This window comes from Schistocerca americana, chromosome 1 (genome assembly GCF_021461395.2).
Source record: "Schistocerca americana isolate TAMUIC-IGC-003095 chromosome 1, iqSchAmer2.1, whole genome shotgun sequence".
Lineage (NCBI taxonomy): Eukaryota > Metazoa > Arthropoda > Insecta > Orthoptera > Acrididae > Schistocerca > Schistocerca americana.
The window spans coordinates 1,019,051,981-1,019,067,923 of record NC_060119.1 but is presented as its reverse complement, the minus strand read 5'-3'; the positions used below and the strand labels follow the sequence as shown (position 1 = coordinate 1,019,067,923).

At 44.4% G+C, this 15,943-nt stretch overlaps 1 protein-coding gene across 1 annotated transcript; it reads right to left on the bottom strand.

Annotated features, from left to right (window-relative positions):
• Window positions 1-2,579: 2,579 nt before the first annotated feature.
• On the bottom strand, window positions 2,580-14,163 carry LOC124616372 (induced during hyphae development protein 1-like). The gene is made up of 2 exons (XM_047144686.1): window positions 14,008-14,163; window positions 2,580-3,543 (listed from the first exon to the last, which is right to left on the bottom strand). The coding sequence occupies exons 1-2, from the start codon at window positions 14,050-14,052 to the stop codon at window positions 2,713-2,715; spliced, it is 876 nt and encodes a 291-aa protein (XP_047000642.1). The 5' UTR covers window positions 14,053-14,163; the 3' UTR covers window positions 2,580-2,712.
• Between the last annotated feature and the right edge of the window lie 1,780 nt (window positions 14,164-15,943).

The following is a 15,943-nucleotide window of genomic DNA, read 5'->3' as shown; positions in this document are numbered from 1 at the left end:
TTTCAGCCACTGGGCAATACCAGAAGATTCCTGAAGAATATTCCTGTAGTAGGATCGAAATATCGGTTTTGGAGAAGTCTGAAGAGAAATATGACGCTAATCAGTTAGCTTTGACCTTCAAAACTAGTTGCTTCAGATATTTTCTATTACCGTTTACTCATTCCACGTGTTCTCACTTCAGATACACGAATATTTTTGTAGAGTTGTTGAGAATAATTTTGTTGGTACGAAATTTCTTCGTGTAATTCCTCTTCCAGTTCCAAACGACTTTGTTAGGTGTAATGGCATCCGTAGTGTTAACGCATGTATTATTTAGTGCACTAACAAATTGTAAGAAAATACCTGTTTTCAATACTTTAGAATGGAATATTTAAACATAACCACTCTCTTAAAAATGTTTCTTCCTGTAGCTGTTGTTCAAACTATCATTAACACACGAGTAATAAAGTGCCGAAACTTTTTTACAATACTGAGAACTCCCACTAACAACAATAATTTTCTACCGTCTTCCCATTTCACAGAGCAGACATCAGTCCATTATCTAGCAGCTGAGTTCGTCATTCATTTCGTACACAGTGTTTCGCCTGAAATGCATCTCAATCGAAAAAGATAGGCCTTAGAATTTTCGAGGAAGAGGATTCTCACCGATTGCTACGGCACATCTTGAGATAGCATACGTAGCTTATGACATTAAGGGGTCTCAAATCCTTAAACACAACTGACCTCGAGGCTCCACCTCTACTTTTACTTCAGTCCCCTGTCGCACAACGGATGTAACCAGCATTTCGCATACAGTATATGCAACTACTCCTAGCCCGACCAGGTTCCCAACGTGGAATAAACCAAACTAAGTCAGTATAAGACTGTTTCTGCTGCAACTACCACACCCCATCGACAATATATTTTCATTAAAGTTTCTGAAACACTACTTATACGAGGATTGGAACTTAAATAGTGGCAACTATTTATTCACAACCGATACAAAAGAGTTACATGTTTGAACCTGTTACTGTCCTTCAAAGTAGTCACCACCGTTGTGTACATCCCGTTTCCAGCGATATGGAAGGCGTAGTATACCGTTAGCAGAGCCTGTTCTATTGATGGTGCGAATGGAGCGGTCTACTGCCTGTCGAATCTCTGGAACAGTTCTGAAGCGAATGCCACGAAGTGGTTCCTTAATCTTCGGATTCAAATCAAAGTCAAAAGGACTTAACTCCGGGGTCTATGGTGGATGATACAGTACTTCCCAGTCCCATCGACCGAACAGAGCAGCCACAGCTTGCGCTGTATGCGCCCGCGCATTGTCGTGCAAAGTGATGGGTGGGTTGCGCAGAAAGTGTCGCCGCTTCTTTCGCAAAGCTGGCCGTAGGTGATGCTCCAAAAATGAACGGTAATACCGTGCATTGACGATATAACGTGGAGGTGCTTAATGCGTTAGGATAACACCACCACAGTCCTACACGAGAATCATCATAACTTTAGACCTCTCCATTCGCACCATCAACAGAAAAGGCTCTGCTAACGGTATACGACGCCTTCCATATCGCTGGAAACGGGATGTACACAACGGTGGTGACTACTTTGAAGGACAGTAACAGGTGCAAACTTGTAACTCTTTTCTATCGGTTGTGAATAAATAGTTGCCACTATTTAAGTTCCAACCCTCGCATGTTACACTGTTTGCAGTCAAACGGATAGGCCGACAACTGTTGCTGAAGAGGGAAAACGAAAGTCAATGGAACACGGTAATTAATACGCAACTTCTCACCAATACTGTGCACCACCATACTCAAACCTGCCGACTTACTTACGACTATCAATGAAGTCTTGCGCGTCCGCCGTTCACAAGTGCCAAGGAGAAGCGTCCCTTTTCGAGTGGTATCGTCCGAAGACTGGCTCGCGCAACAGATGTTTGCACCAGCCATTCAGGAGCCCATACCTCACTCCAACCCACTTTAGCGTTTAATTTCATTTTAAAGTGGCTGAAAAAGAAATTAATTTCTCCGTTTGACTTGTTGGGAGGACCACTCCATTTACCTATACGATATGTCTTGAATTTAAGAACTATTAATTTTTTTTACTAACCAAAAAAATCTAGGTTGCAGATGTCAGATGACTCAAAAAGTACAAACGCGTAAAGAAAGCTTCTGCTGTCATTTTCAACCTGTAGTCCTCACTGAAAAAATATATCACTAAGGTTGTTGTGCCATACCTGTGGAGAGTAAGGTGTAGATTTTATTAAAGAGTACATACACAATTTGTATACACGTTTGTGATTAGCTGGCTCAGTTTCTGACACGCAAGGCTAGCTAGACCTTTGACTCTCTCTTTAGGGAGTGAACAGTGATGCCCAGAGACCCCACCAGCAAAATCGCATTCCACCTGTCCACTGACAAAGGGCTATTATGTCTCTCCTACAGCCAGTCTGGCTGGTCCACTTTCCACTCTGTCATCAGCACCTACATCATTTTTGAGCGCAACCACAGTATCTGAGATGAAGTTTGCTGTCTTCTTATATATGTGCTCCATTCCATTGCAGTCTGGAAGTGCATGTACTATACATATATGAAACAATAGAAAAGACTTCAATCTAGATTTATTCGCTTCGAAGTGCCTTAACGTGGTACAGACTCACAGATTTGAATTTTAGTTGGAACCCATTGGGCGAACAGATGTGAAAAAGTGTGTCTGCAGGCTGCATCATTTCAAAGTTCATTTGCGTTTTCCCAGTAGTCCACCGAGTGCAGAGCCTTTTGGCTTCGAACTCCCAGTGCTGCCAGATAGGAGACCTCCAACGGTTCCAGTGGCGCCGGACACTACGTCACTAACGATGTTGGACGAGCCCGAGCTTCCGGTGAGACCCGACGTCAGACCACCTGTAACATCGGACACGACCCCGGTCACGTTGCTGGTTACTCCAGACACGACGCCAGTACCGTTGCCAGTTACTCCAGACACGACATCTGCCACCGACGAGCCGTTCGCCAGGTTATTCAGGACGTCCTGTACGGTGCCAGTCACGTTGGAGTTGCCGGTGACGCCGGAGAGGATGCCGCCCACGCTGCCAGTCACTGAGCCCAGTGCGTCGCCCAGCACGCCGTCCAGGTTGCCCAGGATGCCCAGCAGGGCGTCGGCCAGGCACTGGGCCACCTCCCCAGAGAGGCTGCCCAGCACGCTGGCCGCGCCCTGGCCCAGCGCGGCCGAGCTGCTCGAGCCCTGCATCAGCGCTGCGGCGATCGCGTCCACCATGGCGTCCACCACCTGGTCGGCCACCTGCTCCGCGGCCTGCGCCCCCACCTTGCCCAGGTCTGCCAGGCACTTCATCAGCGTCGACTCGAGCGAGTTGGCCTGCAGCAGCTGCTCGGCGAGCTGCTCGAAGACGTCGATCCCAACCTCTGCGACGTCCTCCGCGGCGCCGATGATGTCATGTCCGAGGACGTCCCCGGCGGTCAGGGCGCCGCCCACCACCGTGTTCACCACATTGGTGAAGGGGAAGAAGAGGGTCCGCTTAGGCTTGTCGCTGACAGATCGCGAGTCCACAACCTGCAGAGAGAAGTGTGCAAATGTCGGAACGAAATGAGAGCACACTCAAACTGGAAGAAATAAAAATATGTTACAATTACAAGGGTTGGAACGGTAATGGTGACGAGTAATTATATACAGTTTATACCAAATACATGTTTCAAAGTTTTAGTGTCCTTCAGCCGGCCGGAGTGGCCGAGCGGTTCTAGACGCAACAGTGTGGAACCGCGCGACCGCTGCGGTCGCAGGTTCGAATCCTGCCTCGGGCATGGATGTGTGTGATGTCCCTAGGTTAGTTAGGTTTAAATAGGTCTAAGTCCTAGGGGACTGATGACCTCAGAAATTAAGTCCCATAGTGCTCAGAGCCATTTGAACCATTTAGTGTCCTTCAAAGTAGTCAGCAGCATTGTCTATAACCCACTGCCAGCAATGTGGAATCCTAGGATACCGTTAGCAGCGCCAGTGTGTTGTACGTCGAGTGCAGCAGTGTATTGCCCGACTAATCTCTGTAACAGTTCTAAAGCGAATGGCATGAAGTACTCTCTTCAGTTTAGGATTCGAGTTACCAGGGCTGAAGTCTGGGGAATATGGTGGGTGGGACAGCTCTTCCCAACCCCACAGATGAAAAAAAAAAAATCAGTTACAAATTGCAGCAAATGTACCCAAGCAGTGTCCTGGAAAATGATCTACATCTAAATGGTTATTCTACAGTTCAAAATGATCTACATCTAAATGGTTATTCTACAGTTCACTATTAAGTGCCTGGCAGAGGGTTCATCGAACCATGGATGGGTCCTGCAGAAAATGTCGCCGTTTCTTTCTCTACGCTGCTCATTTTTGGAACTCAGCCTGCAACGAGAAGAACGAGAGAAGAATTCGTTTCAGAAGTGTCGTAGAGATTCATCGGGCAATAGACTGCTCCACTAGGGTATCTTAAATCTTTCACATCACGAGCAACGGGCTATGCAGAATGTTGGTAAGTACTCTGAAGGACAGTAAATCTTTGAAACACATATCTGTTTTGTCCAAGTCGTAAATAAATATTTGTTAATACTAAAATTCTAACCCTTGCACCTTTTGAATATTTAGAGGGACCCCCCCTTGGGCGAAACGATAAAATACCTGACGGCTTACCAGAGAGGACATTATCATCGTTGATAAAGAACGTCCGTCCTCAGAGACCAAAAACAGGAAAAGTTAACGTAATATTGGTAAACTGCAGGAGTATCCAGGGCAAGGTTCCTGAATTAGTATCTCTTATTGAAGGAAATAGTGCGCATATAGTATTAGGAACGGAAAGTTGGTTAAAACCGGAAGTGAACAGTAACGAAATCCTAGACACAGAATGGAATATATATCGCAAGGATAGGATAAACGCCAATGGTGGAGGAGTATTTATAGCAGTAAAGAATTCAATAATATCCAGTGAAGTTATTAGCGAATGCGAATGTGAAATAATCTGGGTTAAGTTAAGTATCAAAGGTGGGTCAGATATGATAGTCGGATGCTTCTATAGACCACCTGCATCAGCAACCGTAGTAGTTGAGCGCCTCAGAGAGAACCTGCAGAACGTCGTGAAGAAGTTTCGTGATCATACTATTGTAATAGGGGGAGACTTCAATCTACCAGGTATAGAATGGGATAGTCACACAATCAGAACTGGAGCCAGGGACAGAGACTCTTGTGACATTATCCTGACTGCCTTGTCCGAGAATTACTTCGAGCAGATAGTTAGAGAACCAACTCGTGAAGCTAACGTTTTAGACCTCATAGCAACAAATAGACCGGAACTTTTCGACTCCGTGAATGTAGAAGAGGGTATCAGTGATCATAAGTCAGTGGTTGCATCAATGACTACAAGTGTAATAAGAAATGCCAAGAAAGGAAGGAAAATATATTTGCTTAACAAGAGTGATAGGGCACAAATCGCAGAATATCTGAGTGACCACCATCAAACGTTCATTTCTGAGGAAGAGGATGTGGAACAAAAATGGAAAAAATTCAGAAACATCGTCCAGTACGCCTTAGATAAGTTCGTACCGACTAAGGTCCAAAGCGAGGGGAAAGATCCACCGTGGTATAACAATCATGTACGAAAGGTACTACGGAAACAAAGAAAGCTTCATCATAGGTTTAAGAGTAGTCGAATCATAGCTGATAAGGAAAAGCTGAACGAAGCGAAAAAGAGCGTAAAGAGAGCAATGAGAGAAGCATTCAACGAATTCGAACATAAAACATTGGCAAACAATCTAAACAAGAACCCTAAAAAGTTTTGGTCATATGTAAAATCGGTAAGCGGATCTAAATCCCCTATTCAGTCACTCGTTGACCACGATGGCACCGAAACAGAGGACGACCGAAGAAAGGCAGAAATACTGAATTCAGTGTTCCGAAACTGTTTCACTGCGGAAAATCGTAACACGGTCCCTGACTTCAGCCGTCGCACGGACGCCAAAATGGAAAATATTGAAATAAACGATATCGGAATTGAAAAACAACTGCTATCACTTAGTAGCGGAAAAGCATCCGGACCAGACGAGATACCCTTAAGATTCTACAGTGATTATGCTAAAGAACTTGCCCCCTTTCTATCAGCAATTTATCGTAGATCGCTGGAAGAACGTAAAGTACCTAGCGACTGGAAGAAAGCGCAGGTCGTTCCCATTTTCAAGAAGGGTCATAAATCAGATGCGAATAATTATAGGCCTATTTCGCTTACGTCAATCTGTTGTAGAATAATGGAACATGTTTTGTGTTCTCGTATTATGACGTTCTTAGATAATACAAATCTCCTTCATCATAACCAACATGGATTCCGCAAACAGAGATCATGTGAAACTCAGCTCGCCCTATTTGCCCAAGAAATTCACAGTGCCGTAGACACTGGCGAGCAGATTGATGCCGTATTCCTGGACTTCAGGAAGGCATTTGATACGGTTCCGCACTTACGTTTAGTGAAAAAAATACGAGCTTACGGAATATCGGACCAGGTTTGTGATTGGATTCAGGATTTCCTAGAAGAAAGAACACAACATGTCATTCTTAACGGTTCAAAATCTGCAGATGTAGAGGTAATTTCGGGAGTACCGCAGGGAAGCGTGATAGGACCTTTATTGTTTACAATATACATAAATGACTTAGTTGACAACATCGGTAGCTCCGTGAGGCTATTTGCAGATGACACGGTTGTTTACAAGAAAGTAGCAACATCAGAAGACTCGTACGTACTCCAGGAGGACCTGCAGAGGATTAATGCATGGTGCGACAGCTGGCAGCTTTCCCTAAACGTAGATAAATGTAATATAATGCGCATACATAGGGGCAGAAATCCATTCCAGTACGATTATGCCATAGGTGGTAAATCATTGGAAGCGGTAACGACCGTAAAATACTTAGGAGTTACTATCCGGAGCGATCTGAAGTGTAATGATCACATAAAACAAATAGTGGGAAAAGCAGGCGCCAGGTTGAGATTCATAGGAAGAATTCTAAGAAAATGTGACTCAACGACGAAAGAAGTAGCTTACAAAACGCTTGTTCGTCCGATTCTTGAGTATTGCTCATCAGTATGGGACCCTTACCAGGTTGGATTAATAGAAGAGATAGACATGATCCAGCGAAAAGCAGCGCGATTCGTCATGGGGACATTTAGTCAGCGCGAGAGCGTTACGGAGATGCTGAACAAGCTCCAGTGGCGGACACTTCAAGAAAGGCGTTACGCAATACGGAGAGGTTTATTATCGAAATTACGAGAGAGCACATTCCGGGAAGAGATGGGCAACATATTACTACCGCCCACATATATTTCGCGTAATGATCACAACGAAAAGATCCGAGAAATTAGAGCAAATACGGAGACTTACAAGCAGTCGTTCTTCCCACGCACAATTCGTGAATGGAACAGGGAAGGGGGGATCAGATAGTGGTACAATAAGTACCCTCCGCCACACACCGTAAGGTGGCTCGCGGAGTATAGATGTAGATGTAGATGTAGATATTCTAACTCTTCTTAATTTCTGTGCTTGCAAAGAAAAGTTAGACGAAATTTCCGCCTTACGCAACCACAATTCTTACCTACAACCGTCCCAGTGCTTCATGTGTTATATAGACTGTTTCACATGTTCATTATGGTGAACGAGAACACAACTGGCAAAATTTCTGTGGTTGTCGAGATATATTTCTGAATGTTTCCGTAGGGGCCTGTGACCTCCCGTGGCTGATTACAGGATGATAATGCAGTTATTATTTATTCTACTTTGTTACCAGAACTGTCTTTGTTTCTTGAAAAAGCATGTAACACAGTCACCAACACCTAGTAATATGAAACGATCCGGCTATTCGAGGGCGCCATGTACAAATGCAAAACTATTTTTTGTTGTTGCCGTCGCCGTGGGAACAGCAGAGCTCAGCGTCGCCTTGTGCCGCTTTTGCTCTGCATTCAGTGGACCCAAGGGCGCGATGCATATTTGCCAATTCTTCAGCAGCAAACCTACCCAAATTAACGTATATCACTGTAAACGCACAACTACAACTTGCACAAAAACAAACCCGAGGCAGGACCGAGTAGTACTGAATACAAGGTTCACGACCGAGAGTAAGATAGGCCGTACTGTTGTCAACACTATGTAACATGAGTGAACAGAACAAGTTTATTACCAAACAAGACACACAGTGCACACCCTCGACATTCCACTGGTGTGCAGTTATTTTCAATGCATTAGCAATACAAGGGGCAAGAAATCAAACGAAATATAATTACTCCATAACGATTCATGGGAGACGGCATGCCCCTCATACTAAAATATTCGGAAACTATCCCTGAACAATCTCCGAAAGTTTTTCGTTGGTGTTCTGGTTCACCCAATATATTATACAGTTTGTCACAGAATAATGTGTTGTTTCGTCAACTTGGTTCAAATGGTTCAAATGGCTCTGAGCACTATGGGACTTAACTTCTGAGGTCAGCAGTCCCCTAGAACTCAGAACTACGTAAACCTGACTAATCTAAGGACATCACACACATCCATGCCCGAGGCAGGATTCGAACCTGCGACCGTAGCCGTCGCGCGGTTGCAGGTTGAAGCGTCTAGTACCGCTTGGCCACTCCGGCCGGCTTTAACTTGGTAGTATATGTACTACAACAGGGTTTTTTGCTCACTGTCACTATTTTAACTATTTAAAAGTAGAATGCTTAGCATGCATATGTATCAGTTAAAAGAAAAGAAAATAACAGTTAGCTTTACATACTGAAGAGCAGTAAAAACACTGAAAATAAAATACTAGCATACAAAGTGGAGAAAAAGATATGGATATAGGAGAAGAATCAATCAGACATGGTGAGCACTTGATGACAGTTACCGCTGGCAGTAAATTATGTACAGTGTAATGTGTCATAAAAGGGGCATAAGGAGAGACTAACATTTCATAATGTCGAGTTGATTACACGATATATCATAATTAATAGCTGAAATTGAGACAGGTCAAAGTGTAGAATAATAGCAGGAAATTCGTTCCGGTAAAAAATAGGTCTGCAAACGTCTTGTTTGCAAGATGTTTTTGAGTGTGTGGCTACGAGCCGTCACTGACTTCAGTACAAAATATTATCGTAGTTAGGAAAAATGTATTTGAAATGTTAACCTTTCGCTTAGGTCTCCACCTAATTGGGTGTAAATTTAAGCCACGGCCTACCTTACCAAGAAATGCAACACCACCGTAGCACGTAAAATACACAGTGTACACTCGTACCTGTTAACAGAGGTGATCCACGTGTTGTCGACACGTTCGGATCCAGTACTACACTCGCCTGCGGAGGGAGGTACGAATTCTTTCACATAACCCCGAATTTGTCTCGTAAATCTTGACAAGGTTGTACAATTGGCTGCTCCAGTTCTGCAATCGTATCGTCGGAAGCGCTGTACACTTCACATCTGAATTGAAGCACCGCGCTATTTGAGGCCACATGCCGCGCGGAATTAGCAGAGCGGTCTGAGGCGTTGCAGTCATGGATTGTGCGGAGGATCCCGGCACGGTTTGAGTCTTCCCTTGGGCATGGGTGTGTATGTTTGTCCTTAGGATAATTTAGGTTAAGTATTGTGTAAGCTTAGGGACTGATGACCTTAGCTGTTAAGTTCCGTAAGATTTCACACACATTTGAACAGTTTTTGAGGCGACATGTCAAGGATTGCGCGGCACCTCCCGCCGAAGGTTCGAGTCCTCTCTCGGGCATGGGTGTGTGTGTTGTTCTTAGCGTAAGTTAGTTCAAGTAATGTGTAAGTCTAGGGAACGATCATCTCAGCAGTTTGGTCCCTTAGGAATTCACACACATTTGAACATTTGGGATAAAGCCAGGCACAATAATCCAGAGGACTGAAGTCAGGTGACCTCGGAGGCCTAAGCTATGGTATATCCATCTTGAACAACATCGGCTGTAGATATCATGTTACACCAGCAAAAAAATCTGCCTGGGACCATCACGCCACCCTCCTCTACGATGGGTCATGACTAAAATTCGACAATAAGTTAAGAATTTAATCGAAAAGCTTACATATCAAATAGATCTATACCAACTCAGTATTTCATATTGAAGTCAGTCGCGCTTCGTACCCACCAATATGAAATTATCTCGCATACGTCTCATTCGTGAACTCATATTTACTGAATGCTTTCTGCTTCTGTTAACGGTAAACTTTCACCAGTGTCTTTTTTAGCTGGTACATCCTTTGTATATTGGTATTTAAAGCTATGGTTCCACAGTGACTGTAAATTTTTGTCAAAATCAATGCATTGTTACAAGTTCCTACATGTATCTTGACGTAGCTCATTTAGTTCATTTCTCAACCCGTTTATAATACTGTAGTTCATGCCAATACAGTCGACAAATGTTGACATTATTTCTCGACGCACAAGTTCATCAATGTTCTAATGTTTCCATTAAAGCGTAAGAGGAAGTCTGCTGCAGAGATTGTGTGTTGAGTGGCAGATAAAGGAGTACCTTTGATGGCGGACATGCTGAATAAAGAATGAATTCAGTTTGAGATGTTCTCTGGTGTGACTGAGAATAGAATACGACTTTGACATGATGTTATAGAGAGAGAACACATTTGGAAAAAGTAGCATGAATATACACTCCTGGAAATGGAAAAAAGAACACATTGACACCGGTGTGTCAGACCCACCATACTTGCTCCGGACACTGCGAGAGGGCTGCACAAGCAATGATCACACGCACGGCACAGCGGACACACCAGGAACCGCGGTGTTGGCCGTCGAATGGCGCTAGCTGCGCAGCATTTGTGCACCGCCGCAGTCAGTGTCAGCCAGTTTGCCGTGGCATACGGAGCTCCATCGCAGTCTTTAACACTGGTAGCATGCCGCGACAGCGTGGACGTGAACCGTATGTGCAGTTGACGGACTTTGAGCGAGGGCATATAGTGGGCATGCGGGAGGCCGGGTGGACGTACCGCCGAATTGCTGAACACGTGGGGCGTGTGGTCTCCACAGTACATCGATGTTGTCGCCAGTGGTCGGCGGAAGGTGCACATGCCCGTCGACCTGGGACCGGACCGCAGCGACGCACGGATGCACGCCAAGACCGTAGGATCCTACGCAGTGCCGTAGGGGACCGCACCGCCACTTCCCAGCAAATTAGGGACACTGTTGCTCCTGGGGTATCGGCGAGGATCATTCGCAACCGTCTCCATGAAGCTGGGCTACGGTCCCGCACACCGTTAGGCCGTCTTCCGCTCACGCCCCAACATCGTGCAGCCCGCCTCCAGTGGTGTCGCGACAGGCGTGAATGGAGGGACGAATGGAGACGTGTCGTCTTCAGCGATGAGAGTCGCTTCTGCCTTGGTGCCAATGATGGTCGTATGCGTGTTTGGCGCCGTGCAGGTGAGCGCCACAATCAGGACTGCATACGACCGAGGCACACAGGGCCAACACCCGGCTTCATGGTGTGGGGAGCGATCTCCTACACTGGCCGTACACCACTGGTGATCGTCGAGGGGACACTGAATAGTGCACGGTACATCCAAACCGTCATCGAACCCATCGTTCTACCATTCCTAGACCGGCAAGGGAACTTGCTGTTCCAACAGGACAATGCACGTCCGCATGTATCCTGTGCCACCCAACGTGCTCTAGAAGGTGTAAGTCAACTACCCTGGCCAGCAAGATCTCTGTATCTGTCCCCCATTGAGCATGTTTGGGACTGGATGAAGCGTCGTCTCACGCGGTCTGCACGTCCAGCACGAACGCTGGTCCAACTGAGGCGCCAGGTGGAAATGGCATGGCAAGCCGTTCCACAGGACTACATCCAGCATCTCTACGATCGTCTCCATGGGAGAATAGCAGCCTGCATTGCTGCGAAAGGTGGATATACACTGTACTAGTGCCGACATTGTGCATGCTCTGTTGCCTGTGTCTATGTGCCTATGGTTCTGTCAGTGTGATCATGTGATGTATCTGACCCCAGGAATGTGTCAATAAAGTTTCCCCTTCCTGGGACAATGAATTCACGGTGTTCTTATTTCAGTTTCCAGGAGTGTAGTTCTTAATTTCTGCAAGCGCTAGCCGTATAATTATTGTAGTGTAAAGATTCCATTTTGTTCAATAATGTCTGCGTTTTGATCCAAGGCAAACTACAGGTCCTGTCGGTTGTGTGTTCAGAACCTTCATTACTATTTGTAACGCTCCACCAAAATGAGTACTTGTCAGTGCATAAATTTTCGTCACGCGCTCTGGTATGTTAGCTGTACTTAACAATGCCTCAAATGACGGAACAGAACTATAACGTATGTTAATAAATTTTTAACTTTGACAAAAATTTACATGTATAGAAGGAACTGTAATTTATACACACCCGAATATGGAACCTTGCCTTGTTAAATATGCAAGTTGATGAATAAATTAATTCAAAATATTAAACGCTGACGTGTATTAGTATTTTTTCGTCGTCTTCTGGCTGGCTGTATACGAACCGCCACAACTCCCTGTCGTGAGAATCTACGGAAACTGTTCGAAGAACTGTGAACACACGAGATGGTGTTGAACGTCTAAGAATGTCGCGGAGATTTCCTGCTCAGTAAAGTAGGGCATGTGGTAATCTGTGGCAGATCAGAAGACAAAGTAGCTGCAGGCACAAGTGTTTCGGGGTACATCGCATACGTTGAAGAATATGGGGCTACGCAGCACACGATCCTTACATGCACCCATTTGACGAAAAGACATCGCTAATTACGATAGCATTAGGCACAGGATCATTGAAACTGGCCCGTGGAATATTGGAATAGTGTCGTCTGACTGGATGAATTACGTTTCTATTACGCTAGATCAAGGGTCGTGTCCGGATACGCCGTCATCCAGGCAAATCACAGCCCCACGGGCGCAGGCCCGTTGGTGAAGTATTATGATATAGAGGACATTCACTTGGACTTCAGCTGGGCCTGTGGTAGTAATCGAAAGCAGGACGTCCGCTCTGGCCTACATGTAAATTATGACGGACTATCTGCAGGGAGAGAGAGAGAGAGAGAGAGAGAGAGAGAGAGAGAGAGAGAGAGAGAGAGAGAGAGAATGCTCTTTCAGCTTTTGATGATAACGTAAAGGGGTAATGGAAAATTGAAAGGTGGCTACACTGAGCCACAGCGCCAGAGATTGCGCCAAAGAGTATTATTCAGCCGCCTCCACTGGCAGTGCTTGTCGAGAACTCGTAGTAGTCAGTGCTTGCTGAGATGTAGTGAAGAGTTCTTGTCGAGAAGTCGTGGTGGAGAGTGCTTGTTGAGATGTGGTAGTAGTGAGTCGGTGTTGATATGTTGTAGTAGGGAGTGCTTGTTCCATGTTTTATGCAGTTGTTTGATGGGCTAGACAGCAGATGTTGTTCGAATGGAGATATTGTAATGATCAGAGTGCTTTTCGTCAATATATATGTAGGTAAAATATTCCCTTTTTTTCATTATTTCCATGTCTTAAATAATGCGTCATTACAGGTTCAGTCAACAAAGCATCTGGCTTGTGTTCTTGTATTAGAGTGTAATTCTGGTTTTCTTGCGCAGTTATGGTATTTCAATTTTTTTTTGATTACTTCAGTATAAATGATATTTAAAATTTCTTGTCTTATTGAAGAAGAACCGTGCCAGATGTGTACGTTGAATCACACTTCCACACACAGAACAGTTACAGTTGTGCTTTGTTGTTGCGTTGGTTTTATAGTTGCTGGGGACTTAATTAATTAATTAATTGTGTAAACGAAAATTTTCTTTCATTCCTTGTTGTTATTCTATGCAGTCAGATTGCGTACTAAAACTAGTCAGGTCCAACCGCTTACGAGACCTCGTAATCGGACATACAGCGACTAAAAAATTAAAAAAATTATTTGCATTTCATATTTATATAAATAAGCCCCCATGCAAAATACGTTACGTAAAAGAAGCTGTGCCAACAGATATATGTACAACGTAAAAGTAGACTTCAAATTCATCGGGGACTCACCGACGACAAGGCGCAGAATAGCAGGAGAACCGCTGCGGTGTTCATGGCGGAGGCTTGAGGCGTTCTGTGGGGACTGGAGGTGGCTACCAAGAGGTGGTCGGCGGTCTTATAAGCCGCGGAGTGTCCCGCGCGTTGACACAGGTGCAGAAAATCTGTAAAAATAGGCACAATCAGTACACAGCGAGTGCGTGAGGCCGCTGTCGCAATGACTTATTTAAGAGCACATGTCCAGTGACGTAACTGGCGTCACCTCATCCGGCCAAGTGTATTTCGGGGTGGCGGAAATGCGGACTCAGTGACAATTGTCTGCTGCATACTTTCCGCACTTGTGTCACTCTACAACAGCTGTATCAACCCAGACGAACATCACATGTAAGATAAAGCATGTAGTTGCAAGGCACTGCATATTAAGCCAAGAAAATTAAAGTACATATTCACCTTCCACATTGGCTACATATCATGGCTGTGTTTATAAATACAACAAAAGTTGAAATGTTTGTATATCATGAGAGATGGCGGTTTTGTTTAAAATCTGTGCCACTTTGAGAGTCTTCGGTTGCCTGAACGTATGTTACTCTAAGGCTACCAGAGGATATATTAGTGGTAATCTGAAAGGAACTCGAAGGCACAGATTGTGTGTTGTGTGGCAGGTTAGTGAGTAGATTCGATGGCGGACGTGCTGAATAGAGAATGAATTCAATCTGAGATGCTCCTTGGTGTGACTGAAAATAGAGAACGGCTTTGAGAAGATATCATAGAGAGAGGAAACATTTCGAAAAAGGTAGCATGAATATAGTTCTTAATTGCTGTAAGCGCTAACCGTCTAATTATTGTAGCGTAAAAATTCTATTTTGTGCAACAGTATCTATATTTTGGACCAAGGCAAAGTATCGGTCCTATCATCGGTTGTGTGTTCGGAATCTTCATTACTGTCTGTAACGCTCCATTTTTAATTCAAAGTTTGTCATAAGAAAAGAAAAAATGAATTTGTAGCTTAAATACCGTTTGTCTGAAACACTCCCCATTTTGTACGACAGTGCCACAAAGAAGTTATAGCTTCATGTTAATTTGTTTCAATTTTGTGTTTTCTAAGAGGTACCAATACCACTTCAATTTAAAATAAACTTTACATTCATTTGCTAATATATGAATAAATTTATTCTTACAGCTTGAATGCGAGTTGTAATACTACTGCACTGCCACGCCTTGCACAATTGTGTGGAAAAATAGCTGCGTTTTTGGAAAGATAACACCACAATTCTCATTTGGCAAAGCAGTCTAAAACAAATGATAAGCTAATTAGTCGCAGAGTGATTTATTTCAGGTACATGAAGTTCAGCACTTCATATTCCTGCAGGAAAACAATACAGTGCTGAAGAGATTTATCCGTTGTAGGTGACAAACAACTGTAGTGCCTAAACAAAATTCGTGAGTTGGAACTTGGAAACTGTACTCATTTGCAGAAGTTTCATATAATTCAGTATATTCGTCTGATAAGAGGGCACTGCTTGTGTTGCGATTGTTTGATGAGGAATATATTTTGTTTACTGTTGACAGCCATACTTTGTTCAAATGGTTCAAATGGCTCTGAGCACTATGGGACTTAACAGCTATGGTCATCAGTCCCCTAGAACTTAGAACTACTTAAACCTAACTAACCTAAGGACAGCACACAACACCCAATCATCACGAGGCAGAGAAAATCCCTGACCCCGCCGGGAATCGAACCCGGGAACCCGGGCGTGGGAAGCGAGAACGCTACCGCACGACCACGAGTTGCGGACGGCTATAATTTGTATCCAGTTTCAGTTACAGATAGTCAGAATCAGTTAAGAGGAAATGGAATCACACACAACGACAGTAATTTACGCAGGTAATGTTCGTGTTCAGAAATACGGTAAAAAAGGCTGTTCTAGATCAGAGAACATGGCGACTC